The sequence below is a fragment of the Colius striatus genome, chromosome 4 (genome assembly GCF_028858725.1).
Source record: "Colius striatus isolate bColStr4 chromosome 4, bColStr4.1.hap1, whole genome shotgun sequence".
Classification (NCBI taxonomy): domain Eukaryota; kingdom Metazoa; phylum Chordata; class Aves; order Coliiformes; family Coliidae; genus Colius; species Colius striatus.
In genome coordinates, this window is record NC_084762.1 from 42,039,633 (window position 1) to 42,065,461 (window position 25,829).

The 25,829-nt window shown below is 39.4% G+C and overlaps 1 protein-coding gene across 3 annotated transcripts; it reads left to right on the forward strand.

Annotated features, from left to right (window-relative positions):
• Positions 1–11: 11 nt before the first annotated feature.
• Positions 12–25,484, forward strand: AFG3L2 (AFG3 like matrix AAA peptidase subunit 2). Of its 3 annotated transcripts, none has more exons than XM_061996112.1 (17): positions 12–849; positions 5,230–5,329; positions 6,175–6,243; positions 7,677–7,792; positions 8,616–8,768; positions 10,945–11,019; positions 12,236–12,357; positions 14,512–14,785; positions 15,379–15,516; positions 17,692–17,845; positions 18,504–18,611; positions 18,759–18,884; positions 19,948–20,058; positions 20,651–20,766; positions 21,737–21,937; positions 23,604–23,798; positions 24,481–25,484. In XM_061996112.1, the coding sequence occupies exons 1-17, from the start codon at positions 727–729 to the stop codon at positions 24,721–24,723; spliced, it is 2,424 nt and encodes an 807-aa protein (XP_061852096.1). In that variant the 5' UTR covers positions 12–726; the 3' UTR covers positions 24,724–25,484. The 3 variants fall into 3 exon arrangements, with proteins under 3 accessions (XP_061852096.1, XP_061852097.1, XP_061852095.1); XM_061996111.1 differs by having other exon boundaries at positions 13–849; positions 12,233–12,357; XM_061996113.1 differs by lacking the exon at positions 10,945–11,019 and having other exon boundaries at positions 12,233–12,357.
• The last annotated feature ends 345 nt before the right edge of the window (positions 25,485–25,829 follow it).

Genomic DNA, 25,829 nt, shown 5'->3' on the forward strand with positions numbered 1-25,829 from the left:
CGCCTCAGCGGAGGCGGCTCCGGCGAGCTGTTCCTCGGCACCGGTGCCCGGCGCGTCCCGCGCGGGTCTGGCCCGGCGCCTGCGGGACCGCGATGGGCTGCTTGGTGTCCGTTACAGCCTGAGAACGGAGCTCGGTGTGACCCGAAACTCGTTGCTCAGCCGGCTTTTAACACACGCAGGGCTTACGAGCGAATTTCGCTTTGAATCGTGGTGCGCGTGATGACGTGCGGCCGGGTGTAGCGCGTGGGCGGCCTCGGAGCGAAACGGTGACGCCAAGCCCGGGCCTCTGCACAAAGGGATTTCGCGGGGGGCGCCTCCGTAATGCATTACGCGAGGGGAAAACGACAAAGAGACGAGTTTTCTTATTCCCCACGAGGCTTTATTGGACGCGACCGCAGGTCACACGAGCCCCACGTCTTACTCGGCAACGCTGCCGACGGAGACCGGTCCCCTTGCGCGGCGGCGTGGAGGAGGGCCGAGGCGCCGAGACTTTCCGGCAGCCTCGCAACCCGCGGCGCGGTGCCGCCCGCCCGGCCGCCTTGACTCAGCAAATACAGCGGGCCGCTGCCGGGCACGGGCTGCAGGAGGGGGCGGGGCTGGAAGGGGTCCTCGGGACGCGGAGGAAATGCACGCGGCAGCGCAGTGAGGTCAGACGCCGCGGAGGCGGGGCTGCAGCAGCGATCACGGCGCGGAGCGGAGCGGTGGGCCGAGGCGGCCACTTGGGCCATGGCGCACCGGTATCTGCTGCTGACGCGGAGCAGCTGCCGGCACAGAGGGCTCCCCGGGGTCCTCCTGCAGCAGCTGCTCTGCGGGAGGGGCCTGCTGGGGGCGAGGCCCTGCCTGGCGCAGGTGAGGGGCAGGGCCTGGGCCTGGCCGGCCGCTCCCTTGCCCGTTGGCCGTAAGCTTGGGGGGAGGGGGATGAGGGAGGGTCTCGGTTGCCGTGGTGACGCGCGGTTCGCCCCGCCGCTGCCCGGGACCCCGGGCCGTAGGCAGGTGTCCCGCTGCCCGGAGCCGGGGGTTCTGCTCTGCTCGTCGCGGCCTTCCCCTCCGTCGGAGGCGGCCGCCTGCTCGGTGCCTGCCCTTCCGTGCGGCGGCAGCGGGGCCCGGTGGATGGGCGTGAGCGCGGCGCACAGGAGCGGCTGAAGGAGAACCTTTCCTGGCGGAGCGTGAGGCAGCACCCGAGGGCGGGGGCGGCTCCTGCTGCTGCTCCCAGCCGGTACTGCCGGGTACCCAGCGGGTTCTCAGGTGTTGTGTGCCACCTAACTCCAAAGTACATCCGCTGCCTTTACAGGGTGATGCCTTTACAAGCGGGAGGTGGGTTCGTGGCTGCCTGCCCAACCCGTCTGTGCTGTGTTCCGAGCGATTTGTTTGGGGGTGTGGGTTGTCAGTGAGCATAACTGTGCTGAACAAGAGGAGGCAAGTGGTCGATTATTTGCATTGTGTGGTTGCACGGCGCGGTAGCGGTGTGGATTTGAACCTGTTATTCTAGTAGTAACTGATAAATCATCGTGGCTGGGTGTTCATTGTAGCAAAATGACTTAGACTGTCAGCTATTATTACCCTTGTCAGACCTAACATATGAGGAATGACAGGCCTATGCTACTGCTTGGGAAAAGGGAGACGCCGAATTCCCGCATCTTTCAGTGGCATCTTGGGCAAGTTACTTCATTTTTCTGGAGTGTGTGGAAGAGCAAAATTCCACCTCTGTAGGGTTATCACAGGATAGTGATAATTGTGGTAAATACACATAAGAATGTTAGGAACTTACTTCTAAGTATAAATATGTATTTTGGTTTTAATGTTGAATTCATGTTTGGTCAGAGCTGAACATAATCACAACAATAAATAAAACAGCAGTACTGCTAATCTGTCAGGGGTCTCATTTCTTGCAATAGAATTTAGTGAGTTCTTATTTGGAATGGAACATAGAATCTACAAAGGGAACTTTGTAGGTTGCAAAACAAGGAACTTTGTTTTCATAAAAGCCACTACTGTTTGTTCATCTATTTTAAAAAAAAAAAAAAAGTAAGTAACTTAGTTAGATTTCTTTAGCAGCTTTCTCTCTCACCAACCCAACATGCTCTCCTGTAATATTTTGGTGACTGTTAGATAAGTGAGAGTTTTGGCTTCATTTTATTGTATTTGATTTGGAATTTGTGTATGGATAAAGCTGTAAACCTGTAACTTTCTAGAGTTAATTGATGCTTGCTCTTTTGTGTGTGTAGCTAAGCAAGTGGATTATTTGTCCCTTTTTTTTGTGTTGCCTCTTTTTTTTAAAAAAAAGGATTATGGTTAGGAAGTTTTTGTGGTCTGTAGTTCTTATTTTAAATTACCTATTTTATTTAATATTGGAATTGAGGGGAAGGCACTTCTTTGGTGTTGCAGATCTTGGGTTTATGTTACACTCTGTAGTAGTAACATTTTCTGGGTTATTTTAACTGTAAAATTGACCTTTTTATACTTTGCTTATCTTGGACTATTTTTTAAAGTCTTCATTTTTAGGAAGATGTCACAAGGTTTGGCTGAAAAAAAAATAGATTTTTTTTTTTTTGCTTTGTATACTGTGACAGTTCTTTCATCTGTGACTGAGAGAGGCTGGGTAGAGTTTCCTGGTGGATAGACCAAACCAGCATCCAGTCAAAATGTGCCTTGTTTGCTTTCCCTCTGCTTAGGCAGTGGATGTGCTTGTATCAGCTACGCTTGCAGTGCCTTTCCCATCGCCAGCCAGCCCAGGGATAGGGATCAGTTTTCATGCTGATGATTTACAGGGTCAAAAAAACCCAAACCCAAGGAGCTTTACCAGTGTATTGTGGGAGATATTCTTTGAAATTTGTGGTGAATTTTTGGAATTTGCGGAACGCTGTGGTGAAAGTAAACTGCATGTTTCAGAACATGGGCTTGCCTAGATCTGTCAGGAGCATAAAAGCAGCCTCCCAGGCTCAATCAGGTGATTTACCGAGTGTGCCATGAAGTCAGTTGTTCCCTTTTCTCACGAAGCAACTTTAAAACCCTCAGCTCTCTGCATATTAACTTGACAAGTGACTTTGCATTTATCTGTGGAATTTTCAATCTGTAGAGCCAATCCAGCAACAAAGCAGTTCCTTTACTGAGGTCTGCCACAAAGCTTTGTCTGTTCTGTTTACCCTTCACTCCCTCCTTTGCTCCCTCCTTCTCACCCTCCGCTGCTGCCCCACTCCCAAACCTGATTAAATTATAACTTAATTCTGTAATAAATCCATCCTAGTCTAGCTGAGCTGGGCAATTGGATTTGACTTACTTAAATTTTTCTTTTAAATGCGAGCAGTTGCTTTATTTTAGTTGGAGTAAAGGTTTCTGAATATTCCTGTCTCTTTGCAAATAAGTAGTAATCTGAGCTTCAGAAAGTAACTTGTAAGTTTTTTAATGTTGTAGGGGAGCAGTGATATTGTGTTGAGTTTCATCCATTGGTGCAACATTCACCACCTTTTTTTTATTTGAACTCCAGATGGGTTGGTCTGAGGCAAGCCTATTTTATTTTATTTTATTGCCCACACAGATACATCCCACTTCTAAATCTGCTTCTAGGAGCACAGATAGAATTTCTCATGCTGGAGGCCATGGTGTATTGGACTAAGTAGCCATTCTTGAGATTAGTTGCTCTCCAGACTATCTGCACTGCACATGCTTTTCACAGTCAGCAAAATATCCTCTTGGATTTTCTGTTCTAAGACATGCAGTGGCACAAAATGATGACTGGACCGAGCACCTATGAATTCTTAGCTCAGTCAACAGCAAAAGCAAGCAGCATTTTGGTGTTTCTCTTCATTCCAGCAGGTGGAACTAGATGGCTGCTCAGAATAAGCCTTATGTGTTTCATCACTTAATAATTGGTGGAGGGATATAATTGGTGAAGGGCAAAGCTCCCAGACACAAGGCTTCAGGAGAGTTAGAATTCAGTTGATATGTCCACATGTCTTAGCATGTAATCTGGTATCATCCAAGTTTGTTTAATGTGCAAAATTGATTTGGTCTACAACATTGTAGCTTGACTGTAACAAAATTGCTGTGGAGATGCTAGTATTAAGCTTTCCCTCTCAGACGTAGTCCTAGAGATGTTATTCCTAGATGGATATTCGCTGTTTTGCATGGATATCTTGAGTCATGTTTCCAGGACCTGTTATTTTCCGATTCGGGGTTGGCTTTGTTGGGGTTTTTTGTTTATAATTTGTCTCTTGAGGTAAAGAGAAAAACCCAAAAAAACAAAACACCACAAAACCAACCAACCAACCAAGGAAAACAAATGCAGAAGGAGGCTGAGAGCCTCTGTGGAGTAGAAGAAAATGGAAGCAAAAAGAAAGTCATCCTGTGAGAGAATCTTGATATGAATGGTTTTTTTCTTAGATGTGCATTGAAAGCTTAGGAAGGGGATAAGTTGGTATTTTAGCTAGAATATGTCATTTTCAAGAACAAGGGGAATTATGTGTAATAAAATAGCAATTTATTCTGGTTTTAAGTATTCAGTTATAATACCAAACGTTTTCTTAAATTATAAATATTTGGATTTCTTCCACTGCACTTAAATGGCAAATAACAGTAAACAGCCTTAGAACAAGATGTGATAGACTTGGGTTTGTTGTGTTTTTATAATTGGATCTTTACCTATGTAGTAATTTAGGTCTGTTTTTTGAACTGGCATTCCTCCTCTGCATTGATTTCTTAGCTGGACATAAGCATTGTCTGCCATATCCCTTCTTTTTGGATTCAAACAAATTTTTCATATTCATAAGGTAGAGGTTCTTAACTGCTAGGGAAAAGTTGGAGTTCTTCAACAAAACATAATTCAGTACTGTGTGGATCACGCTTGTACAGGCACATGCTTGCATTTGATTGTCATTCAGCTGGTATTATATTTCCTGTAGGGTCAATGTGTAGGTATTTCATGTTCATAGCTTGTGATGTTTCCTGTTTGATTTTCCTCTTTTAATAAAGAATGTTCTGTTTGTGTGTAAGATGAAGCTCTGCTTTTGACAAATAGAATAAAAAATTCCTTGCTGTAGAAATTACCCAATTTACTGATTTTTCCTTTTCCATTGTTTTCTTACACTCTGGTCCACAGTACTTACAATGAAGCCTGTTGTAATGTTCCTGTTGTAAGGTATTGTCTGACTTATTGCAGTTCAAGACTACTAGAGAGTTTGAATATTTTTGTGGCACCTTCTCAATGCTTTGTATTTCTTTTTCATCTTTCAGCTCCGTGAAAAAGTTTCCCCTGGAGTAACTACTGACAGAAGTACTATCTTGGCGAGTGTAATTGCTGCTTGCAGAAGACTTTTCTCTCAACCTCCCAAAGGTGATCAGTGAAGTGAAGCAGACTGCATTCTGTGCTGAGAACTGCGCTTGTGTACCATTTAGGTTTATTGTCTGTGGGGAAGTGAGTTTGTGTATTAACCAGCCATTAATCATAGAATTCATAGAATGGTAGGGTTGGAAGGGACCTTTAGAGATCATCTAGTCCAACCCCCCTTCAGAAGCAGGTTCACCTAGATCAGATCACATAGGAACATGTCGAGGCAGGTCTTGAAGACCTCCAAGGAAGGAGACTCCACAACCCCTCTGGGCAGCCTGTGCCAGGGCTCCGTCACCCTCACAGTGAAATAGTTTTTTCTTATATTTAAGTGGAACTTTTTGTGTTCCAGCTTCATCCCATTACCCCTTGTCTTGTTGCTAGCTACTATAGAAAAAAGGGATGTCCCAACCTCCTGACACCCTCCCTTTAGATATTTATAAATGTTAGTACGATCTCCCCTCAGTCTCCTCCAGACTAAACAGCTGACAGGCCAGTAGTTTCCTGGGTTGTCCTTCCTGGATTTTTAGGAGCTATGAAACAATGAGGGAAATTTGCTCAGCTTCACACTATGCACTTTTTTGTTGAACTAAGCTCATCTGTCTGGTTTAAAGGATGACTTTTCTTCAGGTTATTGAATACATGTGATATTTTCTTATTAATCAGTAGTAGATCCATTTATGGGAGCCTAGTAGAGCTCTTCAACAAAAGACAAGAACAGAATTGTCTTTGCAGTCTATATGTTGTTATCTTCTTTGCTTTTGTGTATGTTCAGCTTGTGAGTACTGAAGTGTAATGACAGAATTATAAATTAAAACCCAATTGTGATCTCTTTAACTGTTTCTTAATAGGATTTGAAAAATATTTTCCCAATGGGAAGAAAGCTAATGGAACTAAAGGTACAGCTGGAGAAACAAAAGGTACAAAAAACTTCTTGATTTTGATTCTTTTTGTGGAAATATATTAATCAGACTAGAGTTTAGCATAAGATTTTGAGCTTGGGTTTTGTGTAGTTTTGTTTGTTTTTCATGGAGGGTGTTTCTGTACCAGATTAGTTTGAAAGCGCAAACTGTTGTATTCTTATTAAATGGGTTTCATATCATGTTTCATATCATGTGTACCTTCTGGAATAACATGTATTTTTTTCTTATGCTTCTCTTGAAATGCTGTCCTTAAGTTCTTGTTTTACTGTGTCCCGTTAGTTAACATTTGTCATGCATTGAGAGGTTCTCTGTGTGTATAGTTCTCTGCTTTTCCTAGAGTAAGCTAAGATACCCATTTTTTTGCAAGGAACAACCAGAGTTGTCGTTTTGGGTGAGGATCCAGAAACAGCTTTTTAGCCAGAACCAACCATGTAGGCTGCTGCTTGGCAGAGGAATTAGCAGGGGCAGTGCTAGAAGGAGCTTTATCTTTACAAAGAGAGGGTGAATCTGGAAATTACTAGCAATAACAGCCAGTCTTGCTTCAGAAATCTATGTAACACATCTTTGAAGCAGAGGGAGAGGCAGCAACCCTGTGAGCAGCAATAGGAGCAGCAGTTTTCTTTCCACTAGGCCTGGAATCATAAAACCTGGTGTTGTGCCTACATACCCAACCTGCTAAGTCCCTGAAATAGCTGGGGTTGGAAGGAGCCTGTGTTTGTGTAATGCTCCGTCTCACCCCCTGGAGTGTGTTGACATACGACATTATGTTATGCCACACTGTCACCTTGTGACTTGGATGGATAGAGGAATGACTAAGATGAACTCTTCAGCTGTAGTTAAGTGTTACTGTGCTGTGCTTGTCTCTAGGATATTAAAAAGGATGCTTGCCTGTAGTACTGATGAACCTGAGCTTTAAAGGACGCTAGTATGACTGGAGACGTGAATAGTGGGAGAAGGTGTTACTTGGACCTTGGGGAAGGGGGTTAATAAAACCAAAAAAAAACCCCACCTGCACCCTTCTCAAACCCAATGCAAAAGCCCACCAATCCCCACCCCCCAACCCTCATAAAAATGCTTAGAATAATCTTGCACATGTCTTGGTTTAGTGCAGTAGAAATAAGTTTCATGCAGTCTCCATAACAGGTTTGTGTTACATCTGGTATTCTTCAGTTCTTGGTGCCCAAATGTCATCAGCTGTACAATTAGTAGACCTCTTTTCTGGTCCTAACTGTATGAGTTAGATGTGTCCCTGCCAGTTAATGGACAGTATATCTGGCTTTCTGTGGAAAATGCAGTTTCTTGCATTCTCTAATTAGTGTGGCATTGCACTCAGAACAATTCTTAAATTTGAAAACTAATAAAAAATAATGTGAAGTTGGTGTAAGATGTAAAGATGTACCTTTTTTTCTGTTGTGTTTTATCTTTGTTAGAAGCAAAGCAAGCTAGTGCCCGACAGCCTAGCGGGGCTAGTAGTGGAGGAGGTAGCAGCGGTGGAAAAAAGGGTGGCAAGAAAGAAGAAACTAACTGGTGGACCAGATTACAGAAGGTCTTGACTTTAAAATATCTTTATGGTACTGTCTTGTCACCATGAAATAATCTTACGTGGTTTTTGGTTTTTAGGGCTAAATTCTGATTGCTTAAATCTTCCTTAAGCCTCCTGTGCGTAGTATTTCATAGTAACTGGCTCTAGGTGGCTCCCCACTTACTGCCTTTCATAGAAGCACATTTTGTATATACCTTCAGAGGCATTTAGCTCTGAACTTGCTGACCAGTGCTAACAGTGCTAGTTAAAAGTAGTTTACCATGGTTTAAGTGTAGTTTTACTGTTAGCTGTTCTCACTTTAATGGTTTCTTCTCAAAATTTACATTTATTGTCATTAGCTGTAGCACAAGGATGACAGCATCTGACAGTACAAGAATATAAGGAATATTTTTCTGATTTTACTTACTGAATGTAAGTAAAAACCAGTACTTACTGGTTCCTCATTCCTAGATTTTTCCTGTTGGTTTTTGCGGGGTTTTCTTTTCATTTATGTTTGTAGGTCTTGCAGGTAGTCCTGAAAGGCAGGGAAAATTCCTGTAGAATGGAAAGAGAACAGTCATATAATGATGGAAACCCCTTTTTTGATAGTTTAGAGATTAAAACTGTTCAATTATTACTTTTAAAACACATAGTAAGATTTTCTACTAATGTTGTAATTCCTCAGAAGATACTGAAATGTATTCCTACAGCAAAAACCAGCTTTATTTGACGTTCTCTGTGATTAGCTTTGGAGGCAAGGAGTAGAAGCCCCAAATAGATACTAGAACCTGTTTGTTTTGCTCTTACTGTATTGCAGACTCTAAACCCTTTTTTTCTCCATTTGTAGGGTGACATTCCATGGGATGTCAGGGAGTTTCGGATGTATGTAGTTGGAAGTTCCTTTTTCTGGACAATGGTTGTATATTACTTCTTCTTCAGGGTCCCAGGGAGAGAAATCACCTGGAAAGACTTTGTCAATAACTACCTTTCTAAAGGAGTGGTGAGTAGTGAGGGAAATGGAAAATCAGTGTGCTGAAGATGCTCATTTCTGCCTCTCTGCTTATACGTGTATTCATGGATCTGTGGACTGAGAACTGGCTCAATAGTACCTAGTTCAGCTTTCATCTTAGTCGGTTCCTTGATCTGATCTTCTGGATGACTGTATGAAGATTTGTGTCAGTTCAAGAGAGGAGAAGGAGTGAGCAGCTCAGGACAGAACTTTTTGGTTGGCCAGTTCATGTTGATGTTAGTTTGAAGAGGCTGTGCATCCACAGCCTCTCGGCATACAGAGTACAGATAAACTGGTCTAATGGCTTAAGCAGGCATGTGAGCTGCCCTCAGAGAAACTTACTTCTAACCTTAAACACTTTCATGAGCCCACCCACCTGAAATGCCCTGCTTGTTTCATGCCTAAAGTCCTGTGAGGATATGAGGAGCAACAATGTAAACAGAAAATTGGAGGTGAGGAATCAAAGAAGCCCTTCTGAGGACAGTAAATTGCCATGTCTATGTTGTAAAATAGCCTCCTTTATTTCTGTTCTCCTCTCTTTCTTCTTCCCCTCTTACCGGGAGCCACTACTGGAGCAATCATTTTTATCATCAGTGTCCCATCTCTCTTCAGAACTTGGCAGCTTTACACACTTGGAGTAATAGGTTGGTGATGCCCTGAAGTTGAGGAGCTCAAGTGTCTTACACAGGCCTTGTCCACTTCAGGAGCCACTAGTTCTTGGCTCTGTAACCTTCCTGTTTGTAGCTTTGCCTGCAGGTTAGGAGAACATTGGCTTACTTCCTCCTTTGGGTTTCATACTTGGGATTTGTGTTAACAGCATGCTTCCTACCCCTCCATCACTTTGGTAGAGTGCTAACAAACTGCTTCCTACCTTTGGCATATTGATCTATGCAGAGCTACCCAGTGTACTTCTTCCCTAATGCCTAGACTGTGTCTTACGGGCCTGTTCTTACCTGATGGTTACATGTACATCCTGTGAAAAAACCTTACAGATTATATTTATCATGAAGCAGTAAGACACTAGCTTGGCAAAAAGGTTAGTTTTGATGTTATAGTGAGTGAAGCCTGAACTCTTGTTGCAGAAAAAACATTATGAAAGTGGATTGTTGCACAAAACGAAGTCTCTTGGGCCTTTGTAAGATATAGTTTGGATAGTGAGGTTAACTAAATATGTAGCTATTGAACACTGCTGCTGCCATAGTGAGGGTCAGTTAATGGACAGAAGACATCAACACAAGGGGGATTATGTGCTTTTCAAAACGAAGGTGTTCAGGTAGTTTTGCATGAAGTTAGGCTAAATCTACAGTAGCTTCTCAGCTCGTGTTTTGCTTCGATTCTGCCAGAAATGGCCACATGTAGTGAGTCCAGGGAAACAGCCTTACTAGCCTGTGAATAATTCAGGCCCAACTTGTAGAACCATTGCTGGTTTCAAGTTCTTTAAAGATGCTAAACTGGTTATCTTATGGAAAGAGGAAGAAAAAAATGAAAAGAAATTTTAGTTGCCTTCTGAAGAGATTCTGTCAAATTCAAGAAATTAACCATTTGAGACTTCTATAAAAAAATAAAGCTTCATAGGATATATCTGCAAGCATGCAGCTGAATTAATGATTTTAGTTTGTATGCTGTGACCTTGACTAAATTCTGTGATATCTAATTGATGTTATTGTGTTTAATATAGTAGCACAGGAAGTCTTATCATATTGTCTGCTGGAAAGCAATTCCAAGAGCAAAGTTAAGTTTTCCTTCGTTCTGTTTAATTTGATTTGGTTTGGTGTGTAAGCTACTACAAGAGTTGGGAGTCCTGTGGTCTATTGCTTTTAGTGTTTCACCACTGACATAGTTAAGTACTGTTGAACTATACACTGTACCTGTGATTTTAACTGAGGTGTGCATGAGTTTTTCTTTTCTTGAAAAGGGGTATGAGGTCATCTTTTCGATCTAAATTGGAATGTGCCAGTGTTCCTCTCTTACTGACTATATACACAATCCTTCATGCCATTCCTAATGGCAAACTGTAGATTGTAGAACCATCCTGGTCTACAACATGAATTTTATTCTCCTAAGCAAAAAACAGAACAGGTTCCTCCTTGGTACATGTAGCTCTTAGCTGTGATGGGAGTCCAGTGGCTATACATTATAACAGAGGGTTTATTCTTTCCTCCTATAGGTGGACAGACTTGAAGTGGTGAACAAGCGCTTTGTTAGAGTGATCTTTGTTTCAGGAAAGTCTCCTCATGAATGGGTAAACATTTTTAATACATATACATGAGACATTAGAAATGGCAAAGCAATCCCTTTAGGTAAAGTTCGATGAGGAAAACTTGGTCTGGAGCATTAATAATATCTTAATCTAAAACATTTTGTTCTGCCTTACTGTTACATTACTCTACATTGTGTGTTTTTTACTTTACTATATTGATTGTTTTGCTACAGAGGTCTTAAATGTATGGCAGGTAGTTCCTTAACAGCACCATGCTCCTAATACAAACAGGAAGAGTGATAAATTGCTGAAGGTTCTGTATTTTTAATGGCTGTTTTCCATCTGCTCAAGAAAACTCCATACTTAACCATACATACTCTTGGATCTTTTCTATTCCAGACTGCTTTTAGCCAGTTACTTGACAAACAGAAGCTTTGTTGAGTTACCTCTTCCTTGGTGGTAATGTTTTTTTAACTGACTTTCTGAAACAAGGTCTGCAAGTCCCTCTGGGTGAAAGTGGAATCTACAGCAATTATTTCATCAGTGGGTTTCAGTGTGACTTATTTATACACCTACTCTTTAGCCCAGATACCACCAGTTGCCTTAATTTCTCAATCGTTTGATACTTAGGACAACTCTGGGCTTTTTTTCTTTTTCAGTATGAGGGTAAGTAGGGGCAAGTTGGGCAGGTCATGGTGCAAAAGGGAAGATTTTTCTCAAAACCCCTGAATCTCAACCCTGTTTGAAAGTAACGTTTGCATTTTTTTTTGGGTATATAAATTCATACTGTCTTCTGTGAAGACAGCTAACTTTAAAGCTAATATGGACTCCAAAAGTAGAGAATTACCATTGTTCATCAGAAAGGCTAAGACCTTCAGGTGACACAGTAATGGCTGCTGTTTGCTGGGTCAGTGTTCTGTATTATTCTGACTGCATAGCTCGCTTCTAAAGATCTGTTTACCTACTCCCCTTCCATTTGTTCCTGGAGACAATGTCAGGATTTCAGGCTAAGTAAAGTGCACCAAATACACTGGGTGGATGATCTCTGTAGAAGCAGTGACAGATACAATGGATTCAGGTTGGTAGGCCTTAGATTTATTATATGCATCTTGCATCAGTTACACGCTTTAAAAGACACATTAAACTCTGACCAAATCTGTTTTGAGAATTACTCGTGTATGTGTTAGAAGTTGACTTGTAATGAAGTCGAAATAAGATAGGGCACTTTGTGATGTTCTCTGCTTTTTTTTTATAGCAGTACGTCTGGTTTAATATTGGTAGTGTGGACACTTTTGAACGGAATCTGGAAACCGTGCAGCAGGACCTGGGAATAGAAGTGGAGAACAGATTGCCTGTAGTCTATTCAACAGAGAGTGATGGGTAAGAAATTGCTTTTAAAAAAGATCTCTTGATAAAAAACTGCTTGTGTTTACAGTAGAAAAGTAGAGCTGTGAGATGTGCACCTTATGCATCCTAGAACAGCAGTCATCTTGGGCTTCTTTTTGAACCTTAACTGTTAGAGGAGGTGGTCTCTAGAGCTCCAGAGGCAGCATTCATGCAAATTTTTGAATAGACAAAATAGGACTTGGAACTACAGTATATTAACTGAGATGTAAGAGACACCACTTTCTGCCCAGAAATTCGGCAGAAGTCAAATTCTGTGGCCTTGCAAAAATGCAAGGAACTGATGATTAAGGAAATCCCGCTGTCCTGCCTGTTAGCAGGAGCTGGAAGATGCATCATGCTTTTAAACTAAATTGGATAAGAAAAATAGTCCTGACATTGAATTTATGGTGGTGTTGCATCCCTGGTAGGGCACAATGGCTCCTATACTAGATTTGTGTTCTTTGTGTTAGTCTTAGCTGAGTTTTATTGACCTTGACTTCAGAAGAGACTAGAAGTGCTTCTCTGATGTGAATTTCTGAATGTCTTAGAAGACAGATGCAACCTTGTACCCCCAGAACTAATTTCATTTTGATCCAAGTCAGCATTTTGAAAGTGACTTCTGCAGATGTCTCTGAAATAGGGGCTTTTGTACCTTCAAGAAATTGAGAAACAAGTGTAATAGCTCATATCGCTAAAGACAAAGGTGCATTTCCTGCCTCTCTTGTGTTCTTGGTACTGTGATGTGTTCCAGTTTCTGGGGATGGAGGAGTAAGTCAGGTTTATTTCTGCAATGTTTTTTGCCAAGCTGCAGCTGCCTATTTGTCTTGGTGACAACAGAAAAAATGGTAGCCTTAACTCTGGACCATAATGAGACTTCAGATAGAGGTTTTCTTTTTCCTGTTTTTTTGTAACCTCTGTCTTATGGATGTGTTTCTGTCTAGTGGGGCATGTTCTTAAGGATGGATCATAAATAAACCTGTTGAGCCCTTAAACAAATCTGGGAAAAAAATGGGTAGACAGGGCAAGGCTGTGCTTCTGTGAAGAGGCTGCAAGTCAGCCTGAGGCTTCTCACAGTAGACTGGGAAAAGTGTGTCAGTTCCCATGTCATCCTCTGCCTTGAAAAAATGTCTTACTTGGTGCTCTTTCTGAGGTCTCTGTGGCCCGTTCCTCCTTGGTTTCCTTCATAGAATACATTGCCTGTAACTTCTTGCTTTGCCCCGGAAATGCCACAGGAAACAGGAGAGAGCAGCAACTACATGATTACAATACTGCTGTTCCCTGACAGATCAGAATCTGCTGAATGCTGTAGGATAGGGAAAAAACTGTTCTTTTCCTCTTTATCCCAGCAATTCAGGATATCAGTAAAGCCAGGATATCCCATGCTCGTTTATGGCAGTGCTGCTTTTCAGCATTTGGTCTTTGATGAATGTTAACAGAACCTTTTGTGAGCTATTTCTCAAAGGCCTTGCCACAGAAAAAACTGTGCAGTGCTCAGATATTATGATAATGAGAACATATTAGGATTTTATCTTATACAGAGCTGTGCTAGAAAGTTGGAGGACAGGCAGTGAAGAATAATGGGCAATGAGTAATTAAAAAACCCAAATAGACAGAAAAACCAAAACAAACCAACCAAAAAAAATAACCCAACCAAAAAACCCCTACAGCCTTGCAGAAGGGAACTAGAGATATTGAAAGAAGAAGAAAATGTAAAAATGGAGGAAGACTGAAGGGAAGAAGAGCATGTATTTCAGAGAGAAATTTCTGCTTGGAGTTTTAGCATACATAATGCAAATTATTTTGGGAATATCACCATTTACATAACTGGTCCAGTGAATTTACCTTTGAAGGGCAGAGAAAACAAGCTACTTCTGTTTACTAGGTAATGCAGTTTTCCTCTCACACTAGTCAATGTCATTTGATGATGTGCTTGGTATAAAAACAAACAAAAGTCAATAAAGAATATGTTGTCAAATTTATTTTGCTTATTTCCCAGTGTGAACAAGCTGCAAAAAATGTAAACATTAACAAGATAATAGAGTATTAGTTCTCAATTTGTTCATTTGTGATGGAATTTTTATATGTTATATGCAGTAGTGTATTTTTTTAATATTTGTGGGTTTCTGTTTTGGTTTTTTTTTCCACCAGATCATTTCTCCTGAGTCTGCTGCCTACAATCCTGATCATTGGTTCTTTACTCTACACATTAAGAAGAGGTCCTGCTGGCTTAGGTCGAGCAGGGCGTGGAATGGGTGGACTTTTCAGCGTGGGTGAAACCACAGCCAAAGTCCTTAAGGATGAAATAGATGTTAAGTTCAAAGATGTAGCTGGCTGTGAGGAGGCCAAATTAGAGATAATGGAGTTTGTTAACTTTCTGAAAAATCCCAAACAATATGAGGATCTGGGAGCAAAAATTCCGAAGGTAAGAGAATGATAACTTAGCAGATAAAGACTTCATTCTTTTGGCAGTCCTCCATATTGTAAATCATACTGGGAATATTTGCATAAGCAATGCTGTCCAGCTTCTTACTTCTCACAGTCAGGAAAAAAAAAATAAGGAGGCATTAGGTGCCAACAATGTAAGTGTGGTGCCAGAAGATTTGCCTCCTGGAATCCATTTGTTCACATGGGTCAGAAATGATCCAGAGAGTGCATATGTGCCATCATTCTTGTCTGTGATTGTGACAGCATTGCCCTTTGACTGTGCTGTTACAGGAGCCCACCTGATGACATCCTCTTTATTTTTCTTTTTGTTGTAAATGTGTCAGTCAAAGAAAACACAGTTCCTGTAAATCTGAGACAGCATGGCGGTGTTGTATCTGGGTTTTTTTTCTTTTCCTTCTGCTGGTTTAAATAAGAAACAAATCTTTGGTTTGTTTCCTTGCACAATTTTGACTGTGGTGGAAGAAGAGCCAGTGAAATCCACATCATAACATATATATCTTTTAAGTAAGATATTTCATAGGCTTCTATTTTGTTTTCTTCATGAGGAATATATACCTGTTTCTCACGCAGGGGGCAATTCTGACAGGTCCTCCAGGTACTGGGAAAACACTTCTAGCTAAAGCTACAGCTGGTGAAGCTAATGTACCATTTATCACAGTCAATGGCTCGGAGTTCTTAGAGATGTTTGTTGGTGTGGGTCCAGCTCGGGTAAGTCAGTGGCCTTGCTATTTTGTTTCAGTATTGGTTGTCAAGTTTTGGAGGGAAACAGTTTGATTATAATGGAGGTTTTTGCATATACAGGTTACTTAGAAGTGATGCCAGATACTTGTCTGAACATAAGAATCATAGATGTACTTTTAGGAAAAAAAACTAATGCATTTGATATCTTGTTGCACACCTTCAGGACATTCAGGATTTATCTCTTTAGAGGAACTTCATAGAACAATGAAGATAAATAAAACAAAATAGAACTCTCCAAGCGCTACTCTGAAGTAAATTTACTAGCTGGGTCATAAATATGTAGTTTATATGACTACAGCTATGAGAACATCTCCCCTTCTCTAAATTGCTCTGTTTGTTTGAATAGCTTTCTTTGTAATGTCAGTTTCTTAGATATAAATAGTTGTCTTGGACACACAAATGGTCTTCTGGTTGAAACAGGAGTCTAGGGGTCATAGAGCTAATGACTGATTTCTGGAGATCAGGTGATTTAAATAAACAAAGGACCATGTAACAAGCAACTTCATGGAGAAACAGTAACCTGATCCATATCCTCTGGGAAAGTATATCCTGAAATAAGGTTGGTACTCAGAAGCCATATTGTCATTAGCTGTCAGTACATACCTGAAATGCCCTAAAGCAAAGTGACATAACTTTTCCTTGCTGATCTATGCAGATGATTATCAGCTTTTACTACCAAGTGATATCGTGATGTAGCAGTTGCTGCTTTGGCTATGTATTGAGGTTTCAGCACAGATGATCATTTCTGATGTCTGGAGAAAACAGCACAGGAGAGTAGATAGTTTCCTATGAAGTTAGTAAATAAGACAGTTGCTAATGATACTAAAGTGATTATTTGTAAGTTAGGATATGTTAGAATTAAAACCAATTGCACAGCCTTCGTTCCTTTGATTTTATTTTTTTTTCTTTAAGTCTGTATGCATTGTGTTAATTTTTAGTTTTGTGCCTTCTGAAAAATAGTTATCTGTTTCTGGATCTTTATCTCTTTCCAACCAAAAGATAGTTCACTTTGAACATCTGACACTTTTTCCTTGTTCATCATGTTGCTTCATGCTTTATTCATTGTACTTTATTCAAATTCTGTTTACAAATCAATGTGACTTTCTATAGTAGAGCCTACTGTCCAAAATTCACAGCTTTTCACATCTGCTGTACATTATTTGTCATTAGAGAAGCTTTCTATAATTTGCACCTCTAATGTAGAAAGTAGTAAAGCTCTGAGTCATTTGTAATTCTCACTCAGGTCAAAATTCTTCTGTAATTTTTCATTTCCTGTTTGCTCCAGATCGATTCCTCAGTTATAGATCTGTTAACTCACTGAACTAGTTTTAATGAGGTCCTTCAGATGTATTTGCAAGCAGAGTAACACTGTTAATGTTGCATCATAAAGCCAAGCACATTTGCTGTAACTACTACAATAGAATTTGATAGGTAATATCTTTACTTACCTGAAAGTAAAAAAAAAAAAAAAGCTACTATTTGCTTAGGTCTTAGCCCTTTTTTCAGATGCCTAGGAGTTAATTTAGCTTCCAAATAAATATTTGGAGGTAAATTCCATTTTTCTAGACCATGGAATGGAGAGAGACAGGGTGGCGAACAGTAACTTATAACAACATATTGTTAGAGTATAATGGTAAGTGCGTGGAAGTTTGCTCTAAGGGTTACATCACCCTGTTGGAACTGCAGTAAAACTGAAGAGATTTTATTTCCTTGGTATAAAGAACTACTGTGTATTAGCATGCCTATTCTAGTTCTGCATATAACATTGTGCATTAAAGAAGAGCTTAAAAGAGAAATCTTGCTTTAGGTCTCTGATGTTTGGAGGCTTTTAGAGCTGAAGTCGAAGATACATTTCAGTTATTCAGAAAAGGCAGTTACTTCTTAAGGCTTTTAAGTTGTATAATGTTCTTAATTTGTGGATTGAGAGAGGATTTATCAACCAGTGGGCCTCCACATTAGTGATTCATGCTGAGTGGCAGCTACTGCGTAACTTGCCCCTGGCTAGAGGCTTTGAAATACTTATTAACAACCATACCCAATTACAGTGATACTGTTACTCATGTACCTCTTTCCCTCCTACCCACCATCCAACTCTGAACAATTACAAACCAATCTGATGTATATTCTGTTCTCCTATTAAAGGTTAGAGACTTGTTTGCTCTTGCTCGTAAAAATGCCCCATGCATCCTCTTCATTGATGAAATAGATGCAGTAGGAAGGAAAAGAGGAAGAGGCAACTTTGGAGGACAAAGTGAACAAGAGAACACACTGAATCAGCTGCTAGTGGAAATGGATGGTAAGTATTTAGCTTAATAAATTATAATACTACATCATAATAGCATGTATAAGGAGAAGAACTGTCACACTTACTGGTTAACTCATCTGTTAACCAAAATTGGGATTCGAACCTAAAAATAGGTATTTCATTGCTTCCTAAAATGAGGAATGGTGACTGATTTTGCTGCAGCTTGATGTTTTGATAAAATTTGTTTTGAAAAAAGAACCATTGTTCTGCATCTGATAACTCTATCAGTGTCAAATAGGCCAAAAAAGGATAGTGACCTGCATAAGACCAGTGTGTCCGTAAAAAAAACCCCAAAACCAAAAAACCACATCCCCCCCATACCCCCCACAACAACAAAGAAACAAACAATCTCCCTCTCAAAACAACTCAGTTCTGCAATTTCCTGAGCACTTATTCTGTGATTGCATTTTGAAGATAAAGCAGGATTTTGAGAGGGTACTTCACAAAGCAGAGCCTGAGGCCATTTTTTGGCTTGTTATGAAAAGCTGGACAGTACTCTAATAGAAGAGTTTTCAACTCTGAGACCATTTGTTTAAATTGCCAGTTCCATAGCCCTGTAGAGCAGGCAGTCTGCTGCTTTCTTGTTCATTTTTTTTTTAATAGAAACTGTATTTACACAGATTTTCTCTCTCTTACATTTCTTCAATAGGATTTAATACAACCACAAATGTAGTGATTTTGGCAGGTACTAACAGGCCAGATATTCTAGACCCTGCTCTGATGAGGCCAGGACGCTTTGATAGACAGATTTACATTGGTAAGTTTTATCTGCACTGCTGTGTGCTTCTGCATTTGCAGAATAGCACTGAAATCACTGCAGTTATTTACACATGTAACTTACTTGCACACATGCAACTAGAATATATATATGTGAAAAGTAAAAACGTACTCTTTAATGTTAAAGGACCTCCAGATATAAAAGGAAGAGCATCTATTTTCAAAGTTCACCTTAGACCTCTGAAATTAGACACCGTCTTAAATAAAGATAACCTAGCAAGAAAACTCGCGTCACTAACACCTGGTTTTTCTGGTAAGTGACTCTACTGCCTCTGTTATTCTGCATTTACTGTGTAGGTTTTAGTTATTTTATTTTCCTACTACTTCTGCATCTTGCACCTGATCTTCTGGGTGACACTATTACTTTATTTTATTTACTGGTACAGCATGAAATTCTCTTTTCCTTTTTGAGCAAGTAGGAAAATTCTGAGGGTCTTAAATTTTGTCTGCCTCAAGAAGGGTGACATATCAAATGACAGTTTCTTCTGTCTTCAGCAGAAGCAACCTAGAGACTTCTCATTGTTATCACCCATGTATATTTTTCCACTTAATTTGTTGAATTCTTTGAATGCTACTAGAGGAGACCAGACTTTTGTGGAGTTCGTGCACGTGTTCTGTGGGAGTTTCTGTTTCTGGATGTAAGAAGTTCTGCTTGGAAAATGTACTGTAACCTTGAATTGAATTAGGAACAGATGTGAGAATTTTCATTACTGGCTTGCAATTTAATCCATTTAAAATCTGTGTTGACTCATAGTTGAATTCTTCACTGTTTGCAAGGTTTTTATAAAAATGGCTTTCTGAGGTCTGATTGTCAACATTTCTGGCATTTGGAGTGATATTTGAAGTAAGTTATCTCAATAGCATTACTGAAAATAATGTTAACAAGAAGTAGATGGCTTGAGACCAGTAATGTGAAAGGATATCCTCCAGAGATACATCAAGGTCTGAGCTATACTGGATCCATATGTAGCAAATCTATTCTGATAGACTACTTAGACTGGTATATATTTGTTGCAGACAAAAAATCATGGAAGGTAAAATGCATCAAACAAGTACTTCACTGGTAATGGGTTCCATTTGGTAGCTGCCTACTTAAGAGAAAAGTCCAAAAGCTTGTAACTGGAGTATGTGCACTTAAATATCTCTTAAAGGATTATGCTGTTTGTAATTAACTATTTCAGAAACCATTACCTTTAATTTTCAAGCTTTATTAGAATCTGTAGAAATCTAATTCAAGACAATAAGATTATCTTTATGGTAGACTTGAGAGAGTATTGTCGAAAATGATTTGTAATTTAGGCCTTCTCTGCTTTTAGGTGCTGATATTGCTAATGTTTGTAATGAAGCTGCTTTAATTGCTGCAAGGCATCTCTCAGATGTGATAAACCAAAAGCATTTTGAGCAAGCAATTGAAAGAGTTATTGGAGGTAGGTGAATCACATCCACTGTTTTTCAAAAATTCTAATATGACTGGCAATATCCTTTTACCATTTATGTCTGTCTATAAAGCAAAGCTTGGAATCTTTCTCTTATTCTTCAAGGCTGTAATTTTTTTTTCTCCCAAACACACTTGAGATTTAGAAAAGGAGTATCCTGTCTATACTGCTGACTTCTCTGATGGAGAAAGGAGTAAGGAGGGAAATTCCATCAGGACACTTTTCTAATATCTTCAAAACAGCAAGAATAGCTGTTTGGATTTAGCAGTGCTTTTAACTGCTGTTAGCCTGGAATAGTCAAGAAAGCTGTTTGGTTTTTGAAGTTCAAATGTTTTATTTATATGTTCGAATACTTTATACTTTGAAATTAGAAAATCTACTCAAGGATAAGGTTACAGAAAAACTTCAAAGATAAAAATTTCTAAGACTTAGAAGTTTTGTGTTTGGTTTGGGATTTTTTTTTTTAAAATCAATAGATTTATTCATACCATCTAAGTATTGCTGACCATCTTTCTAAAGGCCATAAAGGATTTCCGTGGAGAAATGTATGTCTGAAATTATTAATCAAATGTATTTTATAAAGGTTTGGAAAAGAAAACTCAAGTACTACAACCAGAGGAGAAAAAGACAGTAGCATACCATGAGGCAGGACATGCAGTTGCAGGATGGTTTTTGGAACATGCTGACCCACTCTTAAAGGTAAAGAAAACTAATTTGAATTGGTAATTTAATACTAGCATTGACAGCATATTTTTCTTTTCTCACAGCCCCCTGCCTGCTGCCGTTCATGTTGAGAGGATATTAAAATACATAATCTCACAAAAAAAAGAGTGTGCAAATTTTAGAGCACTCTTTTGGTTCACTTCTCATACTTTTCTTCACTTTTTCTGAATTAGCTGTTACATGGTGTCTACTATAAATGTCCTTGGAAAGTGAAAGGGACACAATTTTTCCATGAGTCTTATCTAGCTTGATAGCTGCATTTTCTTTGAGGCTCTCGGCACAGATCAGTGATTTAAGTTAGTCTTGCTAGGTTATGTAGGTAGATGCCTCTTCTGGAGTATAACTATGGAATTGATTGTCTAAAGGCTGATTTTTAGTTTTAATTTGCTTTTTGGATGCACAGCTTGACAAATCAAAGATAAAGGGGAAATCACCCCAGTCTCCCACATTTGCTTTAACATTCGTAGTTTTGCTTGGCTGTGTTCTTTATCTTGCTTGACTTTCAGGCTTAAAATTCATCTCGTACAATTTACTTCTGGAAGGAAGAATATTAGTAAACATGGAAACTCCTCTGACTATTCAGAATACTAAAGATGCAGAAATACTATGTCTGTTACAGAATACTTAAAGCCCAATACATAGCTCTAAAAGAATATAATTTTCATTAAAAGATTTTAAAAATAGCATACAGTTTTTGGAAAAGATATGACAGTGGTCTCACCTTTCTTTCCCAGATATTCTAGTAGTTGTTATCCCAGTTTAGAGCTAGCCAGGGCTTTTAAGCACAAATCACAATGAGGGCAAAACTGTAAATGGAAATAATGTCTGAATTAAATCAAGGTTGAGTATGGTGTAGGCTGTTGTATTAAAAAAAAAGTGAAACCAAAGGATGCTTTATGGTTTTTTAACACTGTTAGTTTTAGCATTTTGTTAATTTTTATTGTAGGTATCTATTATCCCACGTGGTAAAGGACTGGGTTATGCTCAGTATTTACCCAAAGAACAGTATCTTTATACCAAAGAACAACTGCTGGACAGAATGTGCATGACTCTGGGAGGACGTGTATCTGAGCAAATCTTCTTTGGAAGAATTACAACTGGTGCCCAAGATGACTTGAAGAAGGTGACCCAGAGTGCATATGCTCAGGTATGAGCTTAAGTGAGACTTTTTCTTATAGCCTTCTGTGGCTACTATCTAACACTACTGTTTTAAAATGGTAGTTTCATCAGATATGTCCCTCAGAAGCCTAGTTTAAAAAAATACTACATGAATAAAAACTATAATGTTGTTTTATAATGATGTTGATGCCATAAGTATTTTATTATAGTGTTAAAACAGGATTCTGTGCAATAGGATCTTAAATGACTTTCCCAATAGTAATAGTTCTGTGATTACAATCCTACATCTGCTTACAGGAACATACACGCCACAGTTGTATTCAAATCTCTGTGGAAATTGTGTAGTTTTAAAATGGCATTTAGTGCACAGACTTTATCACCTGATCCTCCTTTTGCAGTTACCTAGGTTGAAGACTAAATTTGGATTCCCATGTGTAACTAAATCCAGAAAATGTTGAATTTAAGCATTATTTGCCGTCAGTTAAGGCTGCTGAAGTTGACATCAGCTTGTGTTTGTATCGTGTCAACTAGCATAGATGAGTGATTTGAACTCTTATCAATATAATGACTCATGGAAGCCTAGCAATGTAATATACATGAGTTTGTTATTCCATTTCCTGCATCAACACAAAAGGTGGCCTTTTTATAAGCCATTCACAAGGTGAGCGAGAGACATTTTAGAGGATGTTTCCCTGCATTCTTCCCCTATACAACATTCACTCCCCACTCCCAAACCACACCTGCTCTCTGGTGTGCTGCTTGTTGTCCCAGTTCTGGAAGTAAATGTGTAGTGAAATCCTGTGAATGTTAATTTCAGAGGATCTTCAGCAACTCTTCAATTTCAAATTAATAAATGTTTAAGTATAGACTTTTGTTCACATTAACAAGACATACTGTCTCTAGAGAGAACTAGTGGCCTAAATAAAAATATAGAACTTTTCTTAAGGAAGCAGGTGAAGATGCTTAGTTCTAATGCATCCCTTTGAATTTTTAGTATTCTTTGTCATACCTCTATTGATTTTGCAAGACCAAGCGGAAAAGTGCCCTTTTGGTAACCGTCAAATTGATAGTAGCCATGAAGTGAGTAAATAAATAGCAGCTTGGACATACTTCTACTTCAGCTGGGCAACTTAAAACCTCTGTGTTTGGCAACCAGAGGAGTCAATGTTCAGTAAGGAGTCAAGCAAGATGAGAATAATTTTCACCTTTGTAGGGAAGTGGCTTGGGATGAAGTATAGCATTTGATTTTTGCATATGATAGGACAAAATCTTCAAGGCCTTCTCCTTCAATTTTTAAGTTAACTTATCAACACAGGTGGGTGGAATATCTTAGACTTCGGAAGCCTTTTGAATTGGAAAACCACCTGTTATTTCTGGTACAGGAAAAGAGTTAATGAAGGCTGAAGCATTTTTCTGTAATATCTTAGTATTTAAACAGTAAAGCATTATGTGCATCATTGAGTAACTATCTTTAAATGGTGGGATTTGTGTCCTTCAATTAAATAATTAAAAATAAAAGTCAACTAAGCACTGTAGCTTAGGTAGACTTGAGTTTTCAGGGGAGGGTTGGTTTTAGAGGAAATAATTTGGTTACAGGGAAGTGACTTCCCCCTTTCAGTTCTGCCTACCGTATTTTACATCAAAATACCCTAAAATCTTACTGTCTCTTTCTTGACTTTTTTTTTTACCTGCAGATTGTTCAGTTTGGTATGAATGAAAAAGTTGGGCAGATTTCCTTTGATCTCCCTCGTCAAGGAGACATGGTATTAGAGAAACCTTACAGTGAGGCAACTGCCAGGTTGATAGATGAAGAAGTTCGGTCGCTAATTAACATCGCTTACGACAGGACATTAAGTCTTCTGACTGAGAAGAAAGCAGAAGTGGAGAAGGTGAGTGTACAGTGTTTTTAGCTGCCGAGTTCCAGCTGGTAAGCCAGAATCCAAATTGAATTGAATAGGTTAAAAATAGTGACTGTGTAAGTGTATGAGGAAGTTTGCTTAAAAACTATTTGATGTAATTTTGAGAGTGTTGTCACAAGACTTAAATAATCAAAACAGAAGTCTAAAGTAGGCTTTTGTAGATATACTAGAAAAGTACGAAACTTGAAAAAAAAACCAAACATGAAGTACCAGGATTCCAATTAAACAGGCTAAAAGAAGCTCTGTAGGAAGGGAAATACATATAACCTCCTTTCTCTAAATTTCTTTTGAATGTTAAATAAAAAGTGGTTTTTTTACCATGATGCTTGTTTTCATCTATAATGTCTCCCATCAGCAACTTTTTGGCAGCAGCAAAAAGTTGCCTCTCTGAAGCAACAGTAACAGCAACGGTGGCCCTTAGGGAGGAGGGCACTTCAACAAATCTTGAAAGTCACGTTAAAAAAAAGATTGTATTTTTGCTACCTAAATTCTCTCATGGGATAATAATGGTGTACTAAGTGATCTCTGAGCAACTTGGTTTTTCTATCAAAATTAATCAGTGCTGAATTTGGTCCTAAACTGCCATAACAAACTCTTCCAAAGAAGACAGTCAAATTAGGTATTTTACTCGTGTGACTTCTGGCTGTTCTAGGTTGCCCTAAGACTACTGGAGAAGGAAGTGCTTGATAAAAGCGATATGCTAGACTTGCTTGGCCCAAGACCATTTGCAGAAAAGTCTACTTATGAAGAATTTGTTGAAGGTACAGGGAGTTTGGATGAGGATACTTCACTACCAGAAGGCCTTAAAGACTGGAACAAAGAACGTGAAAAAGAGAAAGAGGAGACAACAGATGAACAGGTTGCTAGGCAGATCACAGGAGGGATGCCATTTTAACTGTGAAGCATGGGTGATGTTGACTTGCACTCTGGAAGAGAAACAAACTGACTTGGTTTGTACTTCAGAACAACAAAAAAATATTTATTCAACCAAACTGTATTAGGGATGGGTGGAAGAGTGATCTCTTACGATAAGGATATTCTGCTCCAAATTTGCATATGTGATATCATCAGTTCACTGGTAAAAGATGACCATCTTTCATTTGTCGACTGACAAATGTATGAAGAAATATACATTGGATTTGAACTGCAGTGGAATGCCAGAACCGAGCCTCAAACTTCGAAACAGTTCAGATTGATGCATAAACTTTGTGCCACTAGTCTCTTTTTAAAAATGTATGCAAACATAAAAGATAATTGAAGTTTTCTGATTATTCATCTAAAGTATACCTGAATGTGACCTGGTTCCAAACAAAGAATTGTACAAGGTGGATTGTTGAATGCTTAGCTAAAAGTCTGGTCTTACAAAGTACTAGCTTTGCAAAACTACCGGCTCTTTCATGTGACCCTTTTCCCCTCCACATTTAATTTGGATTTTAAAAAGTCTGTTTACAGAGAACTGCCATGTAAGTTGTCAGTGAAACTGGACACCCACTTAAGTATCTTAAAACATACTCATGGTTCAATGTCTTTAAGTCTGAAACTCAGTTTGGCTCCTGCAGTTTTATTAGATTTTTTTACAGAGTTCTGTAAGATATTGAACATATGAATGTGCTGTGTAAATACAGTTTGAGTCAATAAAATCAGTACTTTTCTGAACAGAGCTTGTCCTTTTTTTTTTTTTCCTGGTTTCTTGGTATAGAGTTCAGACCAATACAAAATTTCCTCCTAAAGGTAAGATTTTCTTAAACTAGGGTAGCAAGATTCTGCTTACAAGTACCAAGACCAGTAGTCAAATGCAAAGGTGCTAAATCAGACTGTCAAAGTTTCATGTTGGTTTGCTTAACCCAGTGCTACTTTTTTTTTCTCTCTGGTTAGCTGAGTACAATTGCTTTAGTCTACTCATCTGCTTCTTGTTGCTGTATGCTAAGGATTTACTAGTTGAATTCAGCTGTTCGAAAACTAACTGATGATCTCCTTATCCTAGAAGACAGGGAAGTGTGG